The sequence below is a fragment of the Sus scrofa genome, chromosome 14 (genome assembly GCF_054392235.1).
Source record: "Sus scrofa isolate SSC_HxYL_T2T_F1_AM1 chromosome 14, Sscrofa_HxYL_maternal_Yorkshire_Landrace_v2.0, whole genome shotgun sequence".
NCBI lineage: Eukaryota > Metazoa > Chordata > Mammalia > Artiodactyla > Suidae > Sus > Sus scrofa.
In genome coordinates, this window is record NC_139396.1 from 87,935,185 (window position 1) to 87,956,169 (window position 20,985).

Below are 20,985 nucleotides of genomic sequence, written 5' to 3' on the forward strand. Positions count from 1 at the left end.
ACAGTAATATCTTTAACATACTATGTTTTATTGTAAAAATACTGGGAGTACATAATTTTCACTGACAACTTACATTTTTTTGTTTGTTTGTTTGTTTTAATATATAAACAATTAAACGAGGCAACTAGAGTATAAGAAACTATTTAGTTACCATGGCATTACTAAGATCACAATTATGTTGGAGTTCCCATCGTGGCATAGCAGAAACAAATCTGACCAGGAACCAGGAGGTTGCAGGTTCAATCCCTGGGTTAAGGACCTGGAGTTGCTGTGAGCTGTGGTGTAGGTCACAAATACGGCTCAGATTCTGCATTGCTGTGGCCGTGGCGTAGGCCAGCAGCTGTAGCTCCAGTTTGATCCCTAGCCTGGGAACCTCCATATGCCTCAAGCGCAGCCCTAAAAAGCAAAAAGCAAACAAGCAAACAATAAAATCACAATTATGTTGAATCAAACATATAATCAGGTCCTATAAATGACTTTAACTAGTATTTTCACAAAGCCAAATAAAGTTTTAAGATGTTAAGACAAGAGATAGATTAGTGGGTTGGGGCCAGGGAGAATATTATTGCTAAAATGCAAGCTATGTAAAAAGAGAGATTTTTTGGTCTATTTTGTCCACTGTTCAATCACTAGTGCCTGGTATACAGCTCAGTACATTCTAAGGCACTCAATAAGTATTGAGTGACTATCAAATGAAGTAAAATAAGATATGGTCATTTTGATGGAGCAAGCAGTAGAATTTAGTAGATTTAGACTAAACTCTCAGGTTGGAATTTTTCCCACCAACAAACTTATTTTTTGATACAAATATCAAACTATAAGTGCAACTAACCATATAATCTTACGAAATAATTAAGTTGCTATTAACCTCTTAGCCTTAGCATCCTCATCTGTAAAATGAGAAGTACTTATCTACTTCATAGCTATTGAATGAAATAACGTATTCTATATCATTCTTACAAATGCTACAAAAATACTAGAATTACTTTGTGAGTATTTCTGTTTTTGGTCTCAGTATCTAACATGGAGCTAACGTGCAAGAGGCACTCAATTGTTTGTTAAAGTGATCAGCATGACTTTCCAGTCTCTGTAAAATAACGGTAGACACCTAAATTAAGAATCTCTTCAAGGAATCCTACAGAAGGTTTCACATCAACAAGGAAGCAAATAAAATCACCTACAGCCCACACCTATAGCATAACTAGAAAACACTGTAACAATCTTCAATTTACATGTAAATTGGGAAATTAACAACTGAAAACATCAAAGCCAGCTCCAAGAGGCCTTACCCAAGTAGAGTCAGGTACTGCAAAACACAATATCAATTTATGATCTCTAGAAGAAAAGAGAATGGATATAACACTGGGTGGCAACCATAGCGCTGGTAGGGGCTCCTGGTTCAGAAGTTGTTAGTCTTGTGGAGAAGAGAAAACACAATAGGGAAGGTATCCTTTGAAGGCTTTCCATGAAAAAAAAGGGAGAAGGAGCAGGAGGAAGGAGAAAGGGAGGGGAAGAAAGCAACTGAAGTTAAAAATCCTAAGAAACAGAACAGTATCACAGTATCAGAAAATCAACCAATTAACATCCCCAAAGGAACAACTTATTAGGTAAACTGCTTTTGAGCGTTCCAATAACAGAAAACACTCTTGAACTGAGAAACGAAGTTAACAGCCCTTCTACTCACCCCTACCATCACCACTACCACTTGGCCCAGGAAAATCCTACTTCCTACATATTTCATTAGGGACATAAAGAAAAGGACCCAGGAGTTCCCGTCGTGGCGCAGTGGTTAACGAATCCGACTAGGAACCATGAGGTTGCGGGTTAGGTCCCTGCCCTTGCTCAGTGGGTTAACGATCCAGCGTTGCCGTGAGCTGTGGTGTAGGTTGCAGACGCGGCTCGGATCCCTCGTTGCTGTGGCTCTGGCGTAGGCCGGTGGCTACAGCTCCGATTCAACCCCTTGCCTGGGAACCTCCATATGCCGCAGGAGCGGCCCAAGAAATAGCAACAACAAAAGACAAAAAAAAAAAAAAAGGACCCAAACATAGAAAGATACTATAAAATGAAAGTACAAAGAATGAAAATGCTTCAGCTCCTAAAAACATTCCACCAACCACTCTCCAAAAAAAATAAAGTAACAAAAACTGTAACATAATACTTAAAAATGAATTAAGTGTAGTTAAATAAGCTATTGCAAATATGAAAGAAACCAGGAATCTGAAATCTAAAACCTCAGACTAGTAAAGGACAAACAGCAGGTTAAATAATGCAAAAAAAAAAAAAAGAGTTCTCTGGTGACCTAGTGGTTATGTTGCAGGAAGGAGGACCCCTTCCAGGGCCTGAGCATGGGCTGTTACCTAACATTCAGAAATGAATTGTCCAAAGAGACACATGCTGACAAAGCAAGAGACTTTATTGGGAAGGGGTGCTCAGGTGGGGAGCAGCAGGGTAAGGGAAACCAGGAGAACTGCTCTGCCACGTAACTCACAGTCTTAGGTTTTATGGGGATGGGGTTAGTTTCCAGTTTGTTTCTGGCCTATAAGTCATCTTGCTCAGCTCATATTTGCACTAGCTCAGGGTCCTTCTTGGTGGCACGCACACCTCTCAGCCAAGATGGATGCCAGAGCCAAGGATTCTGGGAGGTTGGTTGTCTCTTCCCTCCTACAGGCCCCTTCCAAATTCTCCCAGTTAGTCTTCAGGGCAGCACTATGTTCCTTACCAGGACCTCCTATTGTGAGACAGTTCATGAAAGCAGCTATTACGGTGTTTGGCCCAGGTGGGCTGCTGCAGTCAATGGTTTCCTAATATTTAAAGATCCAGTATTGTCACTGCTGTGGTACAGGTTCGATCCTTGGCCTGGGAAGTTCTGTATGCCAAGAGGGCAGCCCCCCCCCCCCAAAAAAAAAAGAAAATGAAAGAACATGGAAATTGTAAAAAATAAAATAATTTCTTAAATAAAGAGTAAAATACAAGATGCCCAAGGACAAAAATATAAAACTGAAAGTATACTAAGGGACACAGTGGATGAGAATGAAAAGAACCAAAATAAAGTAGTTTAAAAACATCAATGAGAAAATAATAGACACAGAAGATAAGCAAAGAAAATCCAACCTGTGTGTGATTAGAGTCCTTATATAAGAAAAATAAAATAATGAGATAGGATAGAATTAATTTTTTTCTGGAGGCTTTAACTCCAGGAAAATTTTCTGAATGAGAACTGAATCTAGGAGTCATCTTATGGCAAAGCAGGTTAAGGATCTGACGCTGACACTGGCTTGGGTTATTGCTGTGCCATGGGATTGATCCCTGATCTAGGAACTTCTGCCTACCACAGGCGCAGCCAAAAAAAAAAAAAAAAAAAAAAAAATGACTCTACATATTCAGTTCTTTTGAATAAGAGTCAAAATGCTCAGCCTTAGATATATCCCAGTACAACTATCAACCTTTAAGATAAAACAATTTTCACCTTCCAGATAAAAAGACCAAATCATTTACAAAGGAAGAAAATCAGTCCACAAAAGAAAAGAAAAAAAAAAAAACATTAAAATCATTGATAAAAAGACAACAATGGAGCAAAGTACTCAAGAAGCTCAAGGAAAGAATTAGCCAAGGATTCTGTATCCAGCCCAGATGCTCTTTAGGTACCAACACTAAAGAAAGGCACTTATAACATACAAGAATGTGAAAGAAACTGTACTTATGTTGAGGAATCTACTAGCTCTAAACAAGAGATGATTATGGAGTACGACAAAAAGACAGGTAGTGAACACTGTATATATTTAATTGCAAATCAAAGACTAAAAAAAGGTGAAGATACACAAACAGTATGTAAATACTATCCACTTCCCAAAGGAGAAACACAACCCTTAAAAAAAGGGAGGAAGGGAGAAAAGGAGGAAGTGGGAAAATAGAGTAAGTTCATTGATTTCCACATAGCAAATACTATGTGGAAATAAAATGCTATCATTTAAAACAGAAAAACAAAATAGGAGAAGCCTAAGTAAGAAAAAAAGAAGGTCATTATAATGTTATCAGTATAAAGTTTTAAATATACAGTTCTAGTAGTTACTATGACCAACAGAACTTTTCTTAAATTAAAAAAAAAAAAAAGATGAAAACAGACCACATAGTAAAAGACACACCATAATGATAATACACATAGGAGCTCCCACTGTGGTGCAAAGGGATCAGTGGTGTCTCTGGAGCCCTGGGACACAGGTTTGATCCCCAGCCTGGCACAGTGGGTTAAGGATCTGGTGTTGCCAGAGCAGCATCATAGGTCGAAACTGTGGTTTGGAATTGATCTCTGCCCTGGGAGCTCCATATGCCATGGAACGGCTAAAAAGAAAGAAAAAAAATGTGTGTGTGTGTGTATAAAATACACATAAGTTAATATAACATGAAAGAATATGACAAAGCTGAAACCACATATATCAGTAATATACACATAAATAGACTTAACTCCTCTAGTAAAAATATTTTCATATAGTCTCATAATGTCTTAGAACTCAGCTCTGGGATGAATACAAGAAACATCTTCAACAAAGTGACTCAAAAGGCTAATAAAGAGATAGGCAAAGATATACCAAACAAATGCAAACAATTAAGAAAGCAGGTGAAGTACTCAGTGTCACAGCAGTTTAAGGATAAGAAGTTGCAACAGCTATGGCAGAGGTTCAAAAAAAAGGAGGGTATATATAATACATACTGTTATCAGGCAACTGTAGACCTCAGATGGGAAGGCATTATAAGACAACAGTAGCAAAAGAACACTTTATAAAGCTAAAAGCTGCAACTGGCAATAAATACATAATAAGCACTAAAATACCAAATGTTTCATAAATACAAAGTACAGGATATACAAGGGTAAGATAGCAAAACCTTAGTAACAAAAATCTTAACCTATCTAAGTGGTCAAAGATGGTTCAAGTGGTCAAAAAAAAGCTAAGCTATAGAAGATCTTAAAAATATGATTAATAACATATTTTACATATACACATCGATATATTTATAGAAGTTCATACTTCAATAAAAAGAAATTAAGTCAGAAAGAAAATTTCAAAATATTCCATAAAGAAGAAAAATAAATATGTATATAATCAAGATGCGACAAAAATGAATTTTTCTTTTGGTAGTGTTCAAATAGCTCATATAAGAGAACATCTCCCATAGAAAACAATATAAAATACTTAAAAACTATTTAAAAAATAACTACCTGAAGGGACTGTCAAGCACCTAAAACTAGGAAGAAATATGGAGAAGAATCAACCCCAGAGGAAGAAAGTGGCACCATGGCATATTCATACACTGAAATACTATTTATCAATAAGAGGAACAAGTCACTGATAATGCTAGCTACTTTAAAAAATCTCAAAAACATTATGCTGATGAAAAGAACAGAGTATATTCTGGACAATTCCATTTATGTTAAGTTCTAGAATAGGCAAAACCTATGGTAGGATAAAAAAACAGAACAGTAGCTGCCTCTTGAGATGGGGACAGAGGCACGTACTATTACTCCAGCACTGGAGAAAAAGAAACACAACATATACGGAAAGTATAATTTATTCAAAGAGTAAAAAAAGGCAACCCCTAAACTGACACGAGTAACAAATGACTATTTATGAAACTGATAACATAGCCAACCATGCAAAGAGAAAAGATTATTCAAATAACTTTTAAACAGTCTCCTAACACTTTATCCATAGGAATGTGTGTATATTTGTATGTACTCACATATACACACTCACAAAAAAGAACTGTCTTTGAACTACATCATAAAAAATAAGATGAATTGATATATGAATAGAAGGCTAGATATAGGATAAAGCAAATATAGTAAAATATGAATTGTAGACTCTAAGTAGCAGAAAAATGAGTCTTCACTGCACAATTTTTTCAATTTTTCTGTGCATTGGAAAATTTTCATAATTTCTGCATGTTGGAAAAGAACTACAAAGAAATCTTGAACTGGCCCAAGTGGGTTTACGTCAGCAATCATACTGGTACTATAATTATAAAATTTTTTATAATCATAATATAAAGAAAATAAGAAATAACATAAAACAAATAAGGAAATATATTACTCTTAGGAATTAAGAAAAAGAGGTATAAATACAAAAGAAAATAATTCAAGAAAACAAAAACCTGTAGGTATCAAAATGAATTCAAGATTTGTACAAGTCTTTCCCACAGCTATGCTCTTTTCAAGGCCTAAAAGTAGTGATCCACACCAGTAACAAAGAGCACACCTAGTGCCCACATCTTAATTTCAAAACCCCATTCACCACTAAAGGGAATCAGAACTCTAATGAGAAATGGCTGAAACTGTAGGTCTGAAGCATAGAAAACAGAAGGTAAGCCTGGGTCATCTTTCTGTGCCAGAAAGTAAGAAAGTTCTTAAAGACTAATAGAAAGGCATGTCCAAAGAACAAAGAAGCCAGTTTGAAGGAATTTCCACTTGACAATAATTGGGACAACTTAATCTGTCAAAAGATTAATGACTATAAATGATGGTAACACACTGAATAAATAAAAATTCACAAATCTATAAGGAAGAGAAATGCCCTTACTTACAGAAGAATGTTAGCTAAAAAGTATGAAAAATAATAGAATTAGATAACCACTGTCTTGTAAAGCTCTTTATAATTTAGGCAAGGATGATAAATGGATACAATCATTAAGTGAAAGCTTGTTGGTAACAGAATATCTTCCCAGCCCCAATAAAATACCCCAAAGATTACTTCTGAATTGCAAAGGGAAAACCATTATATCACAAAGGAGAAATCTGCCAAGTGCCATTTAAACCAAGGGATCAAATTTAGCATCACTTGGGAGTGGTAAAACCAGATACCATACTGCATCACATTGGCAGTATATACAGCACCTAACCTCATCTAGAAAAATTCTTGCCAAAAAGGTTAAAGCTGAGTCTGATTAAGCCTTTAGGTCCGATTTCCAGTTACAGCAAAAACAGAAAATACGAGAAAAGGTTCGATGATACCATAAAGAAACAATAAGATGATGGGACTTAGGAGAGGATGTCCCCAAATATGTCAAAGTGGCATATTGATTATTTTGAATTAAAGTTACTTGAGAAACAGCCCATTCAAGAAGATAACCTTCCTTTGTTTCCCTGAAAGAAGGAAACAAAGCTCCCATAGGAAGATAACCTTCCTACAGATGCCAAGAGGATGGAGGGCATCCTTACTGCCAGAGATAGGGAACTGGGGGCAGAAGAAGCTGTATAAACAAACTCTATTCCTCCATTAATTTGCTACCCCAAGGCCAAAGCCCTTTGTTTTGTCAAATCTCCACAGATAATTTTTTTTTTGTCTAAAAAGGTATATCAACAACCTACTTTGGTCACTTCTTGAGTCCTACACCTATGAGACCACCTTATACACAAAACTAAATTTGTTTTTCTCCTACTCATCTGTCTTGTATCAATTTAATTGTTATACCAGTCAAAAGAACCAAGAAGGCTAAATAGACAAATACAAAATGCAGAATATTTTTAAGGATCTTTTTCAAGTCTAGACCTTCAAAGTACCAACACAAGGAGTTTTTAGAAAAAGGCAAAATGATTAAAGAAACTACAGAGACATAACTAAATGAATCTAACTGAATTCTGGTTCTGGAAAAGCAACTATAAAGAATTCTCTTTTGGGAATTCTCCTGTGGTGCAGTGGGTTCAGGATCTAATGTTATCGCTGCCATGGCATGGGTTCAATCCCTAGCCTGGGAACTTCCATATGCCATGGGTGTGTTCCACCCTCCCCACCCTCCAAAAAAAGAATTCTCTTTTGACAACCAGGTAAAAATGAATATGGACTGAATAGCAGATGATTATTATGGAATTACTGCCAATCTTTTATATATGATAATTATATTTTTACATAGAAGAATGTTCTTGTTTTTAAAAGATATATGCCAAACTATTGACACACACATTGCCATGTTGTCTGCAATTTATTTTCAAATGGTTCAACACAGGAGTTCCCACTGTGATGCAAGTGGGTCACAGATCTGGCATTGCCACAGCTGTGGCTTAGGTTGCAACTGTGGCTCAGACTCAATCCTTGATGCAAGAACTTCCAAATGCCCCAGGTGCGGCCACAAAAACAAATGGTTCAACACAAAAGAAGAAAATGCGTATGTATACACATTCATGCATGAATGTTTATGTATGAGTAAAAGACAATCAATGAACATATATGGCAAACTATTAACTGGTCCTTCAAGGTGGAGTATATATACATGATGTCTATAATACTATTCTTACAATTTTTTTACACATGAAATTTTAAAGTAAAGAGTTGGTTTAAAAAAAGTGAATGAAGAGTTCCCACTGTGGCACAATGGGTTAAGAATCCGGTGTTGCTGCAGCTGTGGCATCGGTCACAGCTGCAGCTCAGATTTGATCCCTGGCCTAGGAACTTCCATATGCCACACCTGTGGCCAAAAAAAAAAAAAAAAAAAGTGAATGGAATAGAAAATAATAAATGACACACTGGAACAAGGCGAGCATCAAGGCCAACAAAACACAGTAAGAACCTAAGAACATGGAAGAAAGTAACAAAGAAAAAGGAGAAGCTGCCATATATAACTATTATTAAATTATAAGCCCTATTTGCTCATCATACACATGGAAAGGAGGAGGTAAAACATTGTGGAGAACATGTTAAATTGTTCTTGACAGTTACACAGCACTGTTAGGTGTTTTGCAAGACACAAAGGGGAAAGAGAAAATCAACGTTAGCTGAGATGCCTCCAAGCTCCAGGTACTAAATCCCCACAATAGCCCTGTGAAGTAAGTGGTGACATCATCTCTATTTCACTATTAAGAAGTAAGAACCAGACATTGTCCTTGGCCCCCAAAAGTTTATAATTTAATTGAAAACACATGTTCATAAGCAGAGTATAGTGTATTAGAATATAGTGTATTAGAATTATAGTGAGATATTCATGACTCAGATGCTACTAGAACTAAGAGGAGGCAAATAATCATTTTTTGAGTCCTTACTATGAGCATAAAGGGAGAAATGATCTTTTTCTGAATGCAATTACCAAGGAAACTTTGATGATGCAAGTAGGGTGTTGTCGAACAAAAGAGATCTTGTTCAATGGAAACGGAAGATGGGGCATTTCAGTATGAGCGAAGGCACTGGAGACAGGAAAATTCAAGAACTGTTTCAGGGATATAGATCAAGCATTTGGCTAAAACAAATTTGTAGAGTAGAAATTTACAAACTAATCTGTAAACTACTATGAAAGTAGTTTGAGATCAGACCACAAAGATCCTGGAATGCAACGCCTAACTAAGGAATTTCAGTAAATAGAAAAAACCATTAGCTGTTTTTCCAAGAGGTGGATCAAGATAAGCACGTCTTTTAAGTAGATATATATCAGGAAAAAGGTAGGGAGATAGTCTTGTTTACCAGTTAAAAGATGAGCATATTGACAGGCTGCTGTAACCAAACAATTTTATCCTCTAAATTCAGGCAGTAAGTAAGCTGCCTGTGCTTCATCCCTCACCCTCACTGTCTACTACTACTGTGTACTCAATCTAGAAAGCTTTCTATAGTCCACTTCTTTTGGCGTCACCTTGACTTTATTGTGCATTTTTACAGAAACATGGGTATCTTTTGCCTATTAAGATATAAAAAATAAACATTATACCGGAAGTTGTTTCATAAATGCAGGCAATTAAGGAAAACAAAGCTTCTGTTACATTATTATAACATTATGATAATAGAATATTTAACCAATTTTCTCAAATAGGTGGCTTTAAAAACAAACAAATGATATGACTACATCACTGATTGTTTAACTGGGGTTCCCCATCTACTTCCTCAATTCTCCCAAGAATGGAGTGCCAAACTAGCACTATTCTAGATAGACAGAAGTTAAGTCACTGTAAACAATTCATTATCTTGGGGTATTAGAGCTCAACTCTTTCCAGGAACCCCAGTTAAAACAGGCTGTGAAGTGAAATAAGACTATTTGCTTACTTTAATAAATTCATAATAAATCAAGAAATAACTGAAACTGTTTGCAGAATGGTTCTCTCTGTGCAGAGAGGACCTTGAGTAAATATCTATTAGAAAACCCCAAAACTCATGCACAAGTTTTGACCTCATTTTTCTCATGAAGTTACTTATTTGATCACTTCCATGTCTGCCTGTTCTTAAAGATTTTCTCTAAAAATAGATTTTTTCAATTATTTTGTCTCACCATCTTTTTTAATACTCCACTGTCAAATAACCTTCCCAAACACTCATTTTACCATGCCTCTTTCTTGCTGAAAATAAAATGATAAAAGATAAACAACAAAACAAATGTAAAGCCCTGTAGTAACTCACTAGGGAAGCTTGGGGTAATACAAAGTACATGGGCTTCTTTTGGGGGGGACTTAAGTGTTCTCAGGCTTTTAAGTAATTTGGGTTCACATGCTAGCCACAAGAGTTCCTGGGCTAGGGGTCGAATTGGAGCTGCAGTTGCTGACATACACCACAGCTACAGCCATAGCAACATCAATCTAAGCCACATCGGCGACCTATCTGCTACAGCTTGTGGCAATGCCAGATCCTTAGCCCACTGAGCAAGGCCAAGGAGAGAACCAGAATCCTCAAAGACACTATGTCAGGTTCTTAACCCACTAAGCCACAACAGGAACTCCACTATTTCCAAATCTTTAATAAAGAAGTTTATATCTCTCAGTTTATGACGTGATATTTGTGAACACGTTAGCACAGTATCTGGCACCTAGAAAGGCTGTCAGTACCAATTAACCTCCTAGCACTGTACACGTTCTTGAATCTTACTACTCCACTTCCTTTTTCAACATTGGCTTGATCTTCAGCCTCAACCAAATACTCTTGAATAATTCCTGCTGACCTTTCACCCTAAGCCTTTATTTTGCTTACTTTTCCTCCTTAGAATGCTATTTTCTTCCTACTCAGCTAACCAAATTCTATCCATCCTTTATGACCTAGAAGATTCAGACCCAATTCTTCCATTAGACCTTTCTCAATTCTCTAATCAAATCTCTGATTTGATTCTCCTCTGAATATGTTTAGATGTATTGTCCATGTTAATTTTTTGATATTTTATCATAAAATTTTAGAGTAGACTAATGGTAGGCAATCAACTCATGAAAATGCTACTTTAACTCTGGTAGCAAAGTAAAAATGGAGCACATTTCTACCTTAAAGGTCATCCAAACCAAGGTAAGAAACAGACTGCTGAATCTTCGAAGGTAAAGTATTGGCTGAACAGACTATACATATAGTCTCATATTTTGACAAATTCTGTTCTTGAATCTGTACATTAGCGCAATGCTTAATAAGTGTTCTACAAGTAGCAGATATTCAATAAACACTGGACTGACTAATCAAATGGCATAATATATATAACTTTCTTCAAGGAACTAAAAAAACTCATGGGACGCTCATTCATCTTTATTTTTTTACGTAATGAGAAAAGTAAAGTGCTACAATTTCCGGTTATATTTGATCAGTGACCTCAGGTTTTATCTGCTCATAAGAAAATGAAGTTGTAAAAATAATTTCCCATATAGAATATTCATATTTTTTAAAGAAAATAACTCCGTAATTAAGGGAGGCAATGTTGCCATATGAATGATGAACAAATATAAATATGTATATAACATCAAAATTGTATTCACTGAAGACAGTAAAAAAACTGAAAATTATACACATTTTCAGTTGAGAGTCACAGATTTTTTTTTCTATCTTTGTTATATAAATCCAACAAAGATTAAGCTTATTTAACATTTTTATAAATCAGCAACTTCAGAAAAATCATACTATCAAATTAAGAAAATAGCCAGTTCACAATTCATTATAAATATTTAAAGAACATAAATATGAAAGGCAGATATGATTCCCAGAGGAATATACCATGTAACTGTGCGAGATGATATAATATTGAGTGTTTAGTTCCACACTGTACTTAAACAAGTGCTTCTCAAACTCTTCCATTTAGCCTCCTTGACAGAATATCCTTATAAAGGCTGGGGATAAGGAACACATATCCCCATGAGCAGCATAATCCAAAACTATGCCACAATTCTAAATTTCTCATGCTTTATCTTAAAAACTCATGCTATAAAAAGATACGCTATATTTATTCTTTGGCTTTGTATATCTCCTAAAACATAATCATGTACTCTCAGTAATATATTTGACCCACTAACTTAATCCATCATATGTATATCTGAAAAAAATTTTCCAAGATTATGATACTGGAATAATTTCATTTTATAATGTCAAGGATAAATAATAGTGAAAATTGTTTGACATATGTTAAGTGCTAATTGTATAAAAGATATTATGTTAGGCTTTTAACATATGCAATCTTCATTTTCAAAATGTAAATATTATGTCAACTGTAATGAAGGAACTAAGGCACGAAGAGATTAAATAGTCATCCTAAGACAATACAGATAATAAATATTAGCCACTTTGTACACAAGTCTTCTTTTTTGTCTTTTCTAGGGCCACACCCGCAGCATATGGAGGTTCCCAGGCTAGGGGTCTAATCGTAGCTGTAGCTGCTGGCCTACGCCAGAGCCACAACAACACTCGGGATCGGAGCTGTGTCTGCAACCTACACCACAGCTACTCACGGCAATGCCGGATCCTTAAATCCACAGAGCAAGGCCAGGGATCAAACCCGTAACCTCATGGTTCCTAGTCGGATTCATTAACCACTGAGAAACAACGGGAACTCCACAAGTCTTTATTATATCATGATATCATGAATGTTCTATTTAAAAAGAAATCCCTTTCTCTGACCTGTGTTTTTAACCTCAATTTGCAAGAATTTCATGGAGGTGTGCTGCGAACAGCCCAATTAGAATAGGCTACTGATGTCTGAAAAGAAACTTTTAACCTTTAGACTGATTAACAACAAATAATGTAAAACCATTTGTATTAAAAAAGAGACCAGTATCTAGTCACTAAATTGAGTCAATTCTAGGTCCAAACAAGACTTGGCATTGTAAAAAGAACAGAATGTAAATTTTATACACAAATTCTAGACCTGATCCAAACGGCAACACAGGGTATCAGAGAAAACAAGGACTAGAAGTTACTTGGCAAATCCTAAGTAACCTCTCGGTAGCTTCTGTCACTAGCTAGAACACATCCTTGAGTAAGTCACTTACCACTCTAGACCTTACATTCCTGATGTGAAAGGAATGTGCTAGGTGATTTTTAAGTTTCCTTCCATTCATATTTTAATTCCATTTATATCTTTAATTTTGTTGCCCACTCAATTTCTATACCTAAGTTCCCATTATTCTCAGCTAGTACTTTATCAGTTTATCAGTAATTACTTCTTTTAAATTTACATTTCTATACATTCAAGTGTCAGTCTTGGTTCTCTGTATTAAAATATTCCCTCACTTCTTGCTTATTAAGTTTTTCATTTTACAACCTGGAAGTATTGAACACAACCAAACTACCCAGTGAAAACTGCTGCCTTAATAGTAACTTTACTCTGAACTCTACTGTCAAGATGTTCATGTTATCAGAGGCTACTTCAGTGTATTTATTTTTTAAAAGCTTTGATAACTTGACATTTGAAGTTAAATTTAAGGTTAAATTATATGGTATTTTTAATGTGAATATTTAAGTACATTAAAAGCCACAGGTAAACTATGCCACTAACCATCTTCTGGTTTGATCTGCAGTCTGCTCTTCTATTTTCTGCAGCTCCAATGTGTAAGCCATTATTCGAGCGTTGCACACCATGAGATTCTTAACCGCATGTAAAACCTGGTCTTTCTGAGTGCTCAGAGAAAGGAGTTTCCATATTCCTTCTCGTATTCGAATTTCTAAATTTATTTTTTCTTGAATGCCGTTGTCCTTTAAAAGAGAGAGAAATAAAGCATTTTTAAAAGGTAGCAAAAACTCAAAATTACACTTCTTTTTACCCCAATAGATGGAAAATGTACTAGACATTATTATAATTTTATAGCATATTGGGAAAGTAACAATGTTTTAAAGTATGATAGTACAAAAATTTTTAAATGTTCTGTGCAGGGAGTTCCTCTTGTGAAGCAATGGAAACGAATCCAACCAGTACCCATGAGGATATGGGTTTGATCCCTGACCTTGCTCAGTGCATGGGGGATCTGGTGTTGCCTTAAGCTGTGGTGTAGGTTGTAGATGTGGCTTGGATCCTGTGTTGCTGCGGTGTAGGCCGGTAGCTGTAGTTCCAATTTGATCCCTAGCCTGGAAACTTCCACATACTAAGGGTGCAGCCCTAAAAAGCAAAAAAAAAAAAAAAAATTTCCTTGCAAAAATTATTTTTTTAAGGGCCACACCTGTGGCATACGGAAGTTGCAGGGCTGGCGGTTGAATCACAGCTGCAGGCCTATACCAACTCCAGATCTGAGCCGCATCTGTGACTTATACTGCAGCTGATGGCAATGCCAGATCCTTAATCCACTGAGCGAGGCCAGGGGTGGAACCCCCATTCTCATGGATACTAGTCAGGTTCTTAAACTGCTGAGCCACAATGGGAATGCCTGTAAATTCTTAATTTCTTGCTTTATTAGGAAGTCTTTACAATCTACTAGATAAACAGAACAGAAAGGAGAGAAATACTACATATTCTTACCATAACTACTACACCAGGTTAAATAGTGGCCCCCCAATATTCTTGTCCTCTCAGAACCTCATAATGTGACCTTATTTGAACACAGTTTTAAGATATAATCAGTTAAGATAAGGTCATACTGGATTAGTGTAAGCCCTAAATCCAGTGAGTGCTGCCCTCACAGGAAAGCCACTGAAGACACAAAGGGACACACAGAGAGAAGTCCATGTGAAAATGGAGGCAGAGAAGTGAGGAATGATTCTAGAAGCCAAGGAACAAATACTGCCAGCAACCACCAGAAGCTGGAAAAGACAAAGACAGACTTCTCCAGGGCCTTCAACATGGCCCTGGGGATACCCTGATTTCAGACTCCAGAACTACGAGAGAATAAATTTCTGTTGTTTTAAGCCTTAATGCAGTTTTGGTAATTTATTATGGCAGCTTCAGGAAACTAATACAATTATAGAATAATTAATATGAACAATTATATATAGGACATGTATGTATTATATAGCACATACATTATTGTGCCATGTATGCATGACACTGAATTAACCAAGGAAAACCTTTCTAAAAGAACAGATGCTGAAAAAAGGGAACTAATGATTAACAGCAGGAGGTAACAGGTTATTTGTTAGGGTAAACAATGTAAATAAAATCTCAGAAGCAAGAGACTGAAAGCACCGTCCTAAGAGACTTTAGCTACCTGGAACAGATTCTTAGAACATGGTTTTGAATATATTTCCTTTTGTTTTAAGAGTCATCATGAAACTACTAAATCATTTATTTTATTCTATATGATGATCTTATAATGTCTGGGCTCTATAAACAAGTTTCACATGTAACATCGAAATTCTATAAACTGAAACTTACTATTGTGACTTAATTCAGTGACTTTAAAAATTATAAATCATTGGATACTCTTTACCACAAGAATGTAATAATGCTTCAGTATGTCTATTTCTAAAAATAAAGAGATCATCTTTGCTTCTGTGGTTTTAAAAAAAAATGAATGCTATAATTTACCTTTTAATTGAAAAAAAACAGCATTAAAAAATGTGAATGAATCTAATGACAAAAGTTCCAGATACTGAAAAGATAATTTTTCAAAAAGAAAACCTGAAAGTTAGGAGAGCAATAGTCTATGAAGATTACCCAAAAAGAAAAATTGCAGATGATTTAACTTGACTATCCAAATCAATCAAATGCACTATTCACATGCAGAAAACAGATCTGTTTAATTACCTTCTGTAATTACATCATGTAATCACCACATTAAAAACCTTCTTTTGTAGTATAACTCAAAACTGATGTACTATATAAATGTAGTCATTGTTGCTTTTCCTTCTTCACACATGACTGAGTTTAAAACTACCTCATCTTTTTATGACTCGTCAGCCCCAAAGTAAATTCTTCTTTAATATAATTAGTAATTAATTATAATAATTATCTATGTGACCCATATGTCTATAGAAATACACTCTGGCAACGTGGTTAGTATTGAAGACTGCACTTAGGGAGCAACATGAAGCTGGGATGAAAGCTTTACCCTACAACTCAAATATAAACAAATACCATCTGGTGCTATTAAATTCAAGTTTGCTTTTTAAATACTACAGTGAAGCAGGCAGTTGAACTAGCACAGTTCTTTCTTTCTTTTTTTTTTTTTTTTTTTTTTTTGCCATACCCCCAGCATGGGTAAGTTTCGGGGTTAGGGATCAAATCCAACCCATCGGAGTGACCTGAGCCACTGCAGTGACCACACTGGCTCCTTAACCTATTGTGCCACAAGGGAACTCCAGTGCTGTCATTTTTAAAGCTGGATGCTTGGGCAGAGAGGAAGGGCCTTAATTACAAGTAATTAAGCTTATGACCTACCCGAAAACGATTAGGATTTCTGGAGGTGGAACTTTAAAAAAAAAAAAAAAAAAAAAAAAAGGTTCCTCTGGTGATTCAGTGCACCTGCCAGTAGGGAACCAGGGCTGGAGTACTTGAAATTCCCCTGCAATCTGGAATGTTGCAAGAACCTTAGGGAGCCAGTAGGTGGCCACAGATACATGAAGGAATCAGTTTGAACTTCTAAGGTTTCCACCTTGTAAGCCCCAAGATGTCTCTCTTCATCACTTACTGATAAAGACTTCATAAAATTATAGAGGCTTGGGATATAGTGGATAACAGAAATGTAAAGCCTGGTTTTTAAAAAACAACACTTATTTGTAAAATTAAATATGAAGATAATGAGATACAGCCAGCAGATACTAATACTAGAATTCAGCAAACCACAGCCTGGCCAGTGTTTGCTTTTGTAAATAAAGTTGTATCGGAGCACAGGCAGGCCTATTTGAACTGTTATGTGGCCACTTTCAAGCTACAAAGGCAGACTTGAATGATTTTAAAAGAGAACATGTGGCCCACAAAGCTGAAAATATCTATCCTGCTACAGAAGTGATTTGCTGATCCCTAATCCAGCCAAATTAACATACATAATAAACTATGACCTCACCCCCCCTGCTCTGCAATGAATGGACATGGATCTGGGAGGGCTGACATAGTGAGATAAATTAAGTGTATATATGGGTTTTTTTTTAACATATTCAGGGTGAAGAAAAAGGACCACTGTGTTAGCCAGTTTTGTGTTCTCCATGCAACTTCTTTTAGTACAGTAAATACTACACTGTATAGTATAGTTCCCATTTATATATTAATGGAGAGAAAACATCTCTGGTCAAGTGATATTACTCTAGCCAAGAAAAGCTTTATGGAATCTAAGGACTTGTTTTTAGTTAAAAAGGTGCAGAGTCGGAGTTCCCGTCGTGGCGCAGTGGTTAACGAATCCGACTAGGAACCATGAGGTTGCGGGTTTGATCCCTGGCCTCGCTCAGTGGGTTAAGGATCTGGTGTTGCTGTGGGCTGTGGTGTAGGTCGCAGACATGGCTCCGGTCCTGTGTTGCTGTGGCTCTGGTGTAGGCCGGTGGCTACAGCTCCGATTAGACCCCTAGCCTGGGAACCTCCATATGCCGCGGAAGCGGCCCAAAGAAATAGCAAAAAAGACAAAAAAAAAAAAAAAAAAAAAAAAAAAGGTGCAGAGTGCTTAGGCTAGGAGTGATGTCTAGTGCTAATCACAGTGAGAAGAGCGATAACATAATGAGGGTCAGTGTTCAATGGTGATGCTTACCGACTCAAGGAGGAAGAGTACAGAGCTAAAGTCATCACTGCCTCAACCATAATGGCAGAGTCAAGACTGATTAGGACCCCAAACATGTTTCCCTGTATCCACCAGTCTTAGAAGTGTGTGAACTCAAGTCTCCAGGAAGAGCAGAGAATAGGGAGAGAGCCATCCTCTTGTTCTTTCTTCTTCAATTTTCTAAATAAGAGCTTGCTTATAATCAGGTCAAATAGAAGCCTTATCTGGTAGGTATTTAAAATCAGGCTGGTAAAGATAAATGGATAGGACAAGGCTAAGGATGAAATGGAGAGATGCCTTAAATGAGAAAACCTTATAATGCAGAAAACAGAAATGTATTAGACTTCAAGAGCTAGAATGGCACAAAGCAAGTACAAAGAAAATGGCTTCAGTGTTGGAATTAAGCACTGAATTAAAAAAAAAAAAAAAAAGAAGTTGGGCTGCTGGTAAGAAAACTGTAATAATCCAGATAGAAACCATCACGCACCTAATGGATATAGTTAAACATGTTAGCTGAGAGACCAAGGTGAAAAAGATCACAGAAGAAAGAATCGCTTACTACAGGAAAAAAAAAAATCTAGAAATTGTTAAAAGTGGTCTTCTGGGGAATGGAATTGGAGAAAGAATTCTTAAATTCATGTTTCTATGTTTACTTTCTCTCAATGAGACAGTAGTACTGTATTTTTATAAAGATTTCAAAAGCTTAAACATTTATAAGAAAAGATAGGTGTCTGCCTCCATCCAACTGCTCACATGAATGGGACAAAAGATAATAACAAAAGTAGTCATCTCTTAAGTATGTTAGGAGTGCTAGGTACTATGACAAGTACCTTAAACAGGTTCTCAAATTCCAGCAACTTTCTGGGATGGGCAATTTGCCCATTCTACAACTGCAGAAACTGAAACTTAGAAAAGACAGGTTCAAGACTGCACAAAAAGCTGAGTTGGATTGACCTTAATCTGACTCCAAAGCCAATATTCTCTGCTCTGAGTAGTCACAGATGACTCAAAGGTTTGAGTAGAGGTCTCACTAGTGAGCAATCTCTCAAAATTTTTGGTCATCTACCTGTTTGATGGCAGGGCATTAATATCAGAGAAAATACAAATAAAAATTCAGTGTTAGTCAAGTATAAAATTCTCTTACTGACCTTCAATATTCCTGTTAGTATTCCTCTTACTATTCTGCAATTTTTCTCCAAGATCCAAGATCCGAACAGAAGGAATTCCACAACTCAATTATTTTAATTTGTTACTGCCTAAGAAATCATTAAGTATGGTACTTTCATACATGTAAATAATCCAACCCTTATGTATATTTAAATATTTATTTTCATTTCATGTAACCAAACTTCTTTTATGAGCTTATCCCTCATCTCTTTTGTACCATTCCTATGTATTACTGCTGCACACAGCTCAATAAAAATACCTGAACAGCCTCACCAACACCTAAGCCCAAGAACCCCAATAGGTCGAATTTTTAAAAAAATAATTCATACAAAGTTAAAAGAGGACAGGACAGAAAAGATACACTTTACGTTGAAATGCTTGAATTTTAAAAAAATTAAACAGCATAAATTACTGATAAAGGTACTAGGCTTTTGCAAAATGATTTTTAATGTCCTGCTTCACTTTTCAGTTTTATTGAAGGCTTCCTAACAATTTTGTATCTGCTAAGAGTTCCACGGTTTCTAGAAAAGAAAATAGGTTAGTAAGCAAAGGCTGCACCATACAAAACTGCTAAAACTCTACCAGTTTTGACCTACAGGGCTGGCAATTTCATATGGTTTAATCTATTCCAGAAATAGGTAAAAGAAGGTGGAGATTAAGCTGGAAGTGGAGATCCAGTTTAAAGACATCAGAGGTTTCTTTTCAGTCGCATCTTGTAAATTTTCTTTAAAGGTTAAGAGAGAACAGTGTAACATTTTAACAAATGCCAAGAAATAATGTTAGACTATATTTAAGAACAGACGTACTTAAGACATTTTACCCCGCTAAACAGCAAACACCGAACTTCTCCCCCTGTCGAATTCAAAAAAGAATCCACTACCAAACCAACTTTTTCTCAAATTTTGAAGCTGCACTTTGCTTCTCCACCCCGCTCCAACAAGTTGATACCGTGTGTAACCACAGCTCCTACAGCACCTGTGCTTTCCATTACATCTGGTAATAAGCAAACTGTCCTCCGTTGGCCTCGGGTGGGTCTCCTGGAAATGCCGGGCTCCCGTTCCCACAGAGGCACCTACACTTTCAAAACGACGAGCCTCCAACGCCTGGGAGAAGGAGGCGGCGCACAGGTGCGCCCAAAACGCGCAGGGAAACTCTGGTTCTTTCCCCGGTCCAAGCCTGTTTCCACTCTAAGAAGTCCGGGGCGGGGGTGGGAAGATGGGAATGAGTAGATTTCCAAACTCCATTACGACCTCAAAAGAGCCACCGCCTAGTCCTTCCCTTTGTTTCTGGCCACGGCTGAGTACGAGACGCGGAGCAAAGGCTCTTCCCCTCGTGGAAACAAAACGACCGCCTGAGGCCCTGACGCCGGACCTCTTCCTCACTCACCTGCTGGGCGCTCAGCCCCGCGGGGCGGAGCTCGGATCCCCTCAAGGTCTGCCCCTCCATCTCCAGCACCACTGCCCTGGCTGCCGCTACCCCTCAAAGGCAAGATTTGAAAAGCCCGCCCTGGGCTGGGGCCGCGGAAGACGCCAACCGCCGCCCCGGCCGTATCACGTCCCGGCACAGGGGGAGGGGGCGAGGGGCCTGAGAGCCGGCGCGCGCAAGCGCAGTGGGCACGCCCCGCGCCCGCGCCGCGGGCGCCAGAAGTTTACGGAGACCCAAACTCCCCGGCCAGACGAAGAGTTGGGAGCGGCGGGCTGACTTAAGGGTCTGACCGGGGTGTGGGCGGTCCTGGGAAAAGGGTGGGCGGGGTCTCGGGGAAAGGGTTGGCTGCTGAGCGCACCTGATTCGTGCAAGGTTTAGGCAGACGCGAGGAGCCTTTGGCCTGCATCCCACTAAATGCGCTCCAAGGCGCTAGGGGGCCGACTGACGCATGGCGGCGGTTCCTGGACTTCTACAGACAACTCAGGGACACGCGATGTAACTAGAAACCCGCGGTGTCACTCCCAGACAACCAAGTGACACTGCTCTCAGCCATCACTTTCTCACACAGAGCCAATTGT

General features: G+C 37.5%; 1 protein-coding gene across 7 annotated transcripts in view; it reads right to left on the reverse strand.

Annotated features, from left to right (window-relative positions):
* RTKN2 (rhotekin 2) overlaps positions 1-20,476 on the reverse strand; it is a 131,465-nt gene extending 110,989 nt beyond the window's left edge. For 6 of the 7 annotated variants that reach the window (XM_084997049.1, XM_084997048.1, XM_084997047.1 and 3 more), the window contains exons 1-2: positions 20,369-20,476; positions 13,699-13,895 (exon numbers count right to left, since the gene is read on the reverse strand). In XM_084997049.1, the coding sequence (XP_084853175.1) occupies positions 13,699-13,895; positions 20,369-20,428 (257 nt within the window). In that variant the 5' untranslated portion in view covers positions 20,429-20,476. The remainder of the gene's footprint in view (positions 1-13,698; positions 13,896-20,368) is intronic. The other variant, XM_021073060.2, reaches the window with a different exon arrangement.
* Between the last annotated feature and the right edge of the window lie 509 nt (positions 20,477-20,985).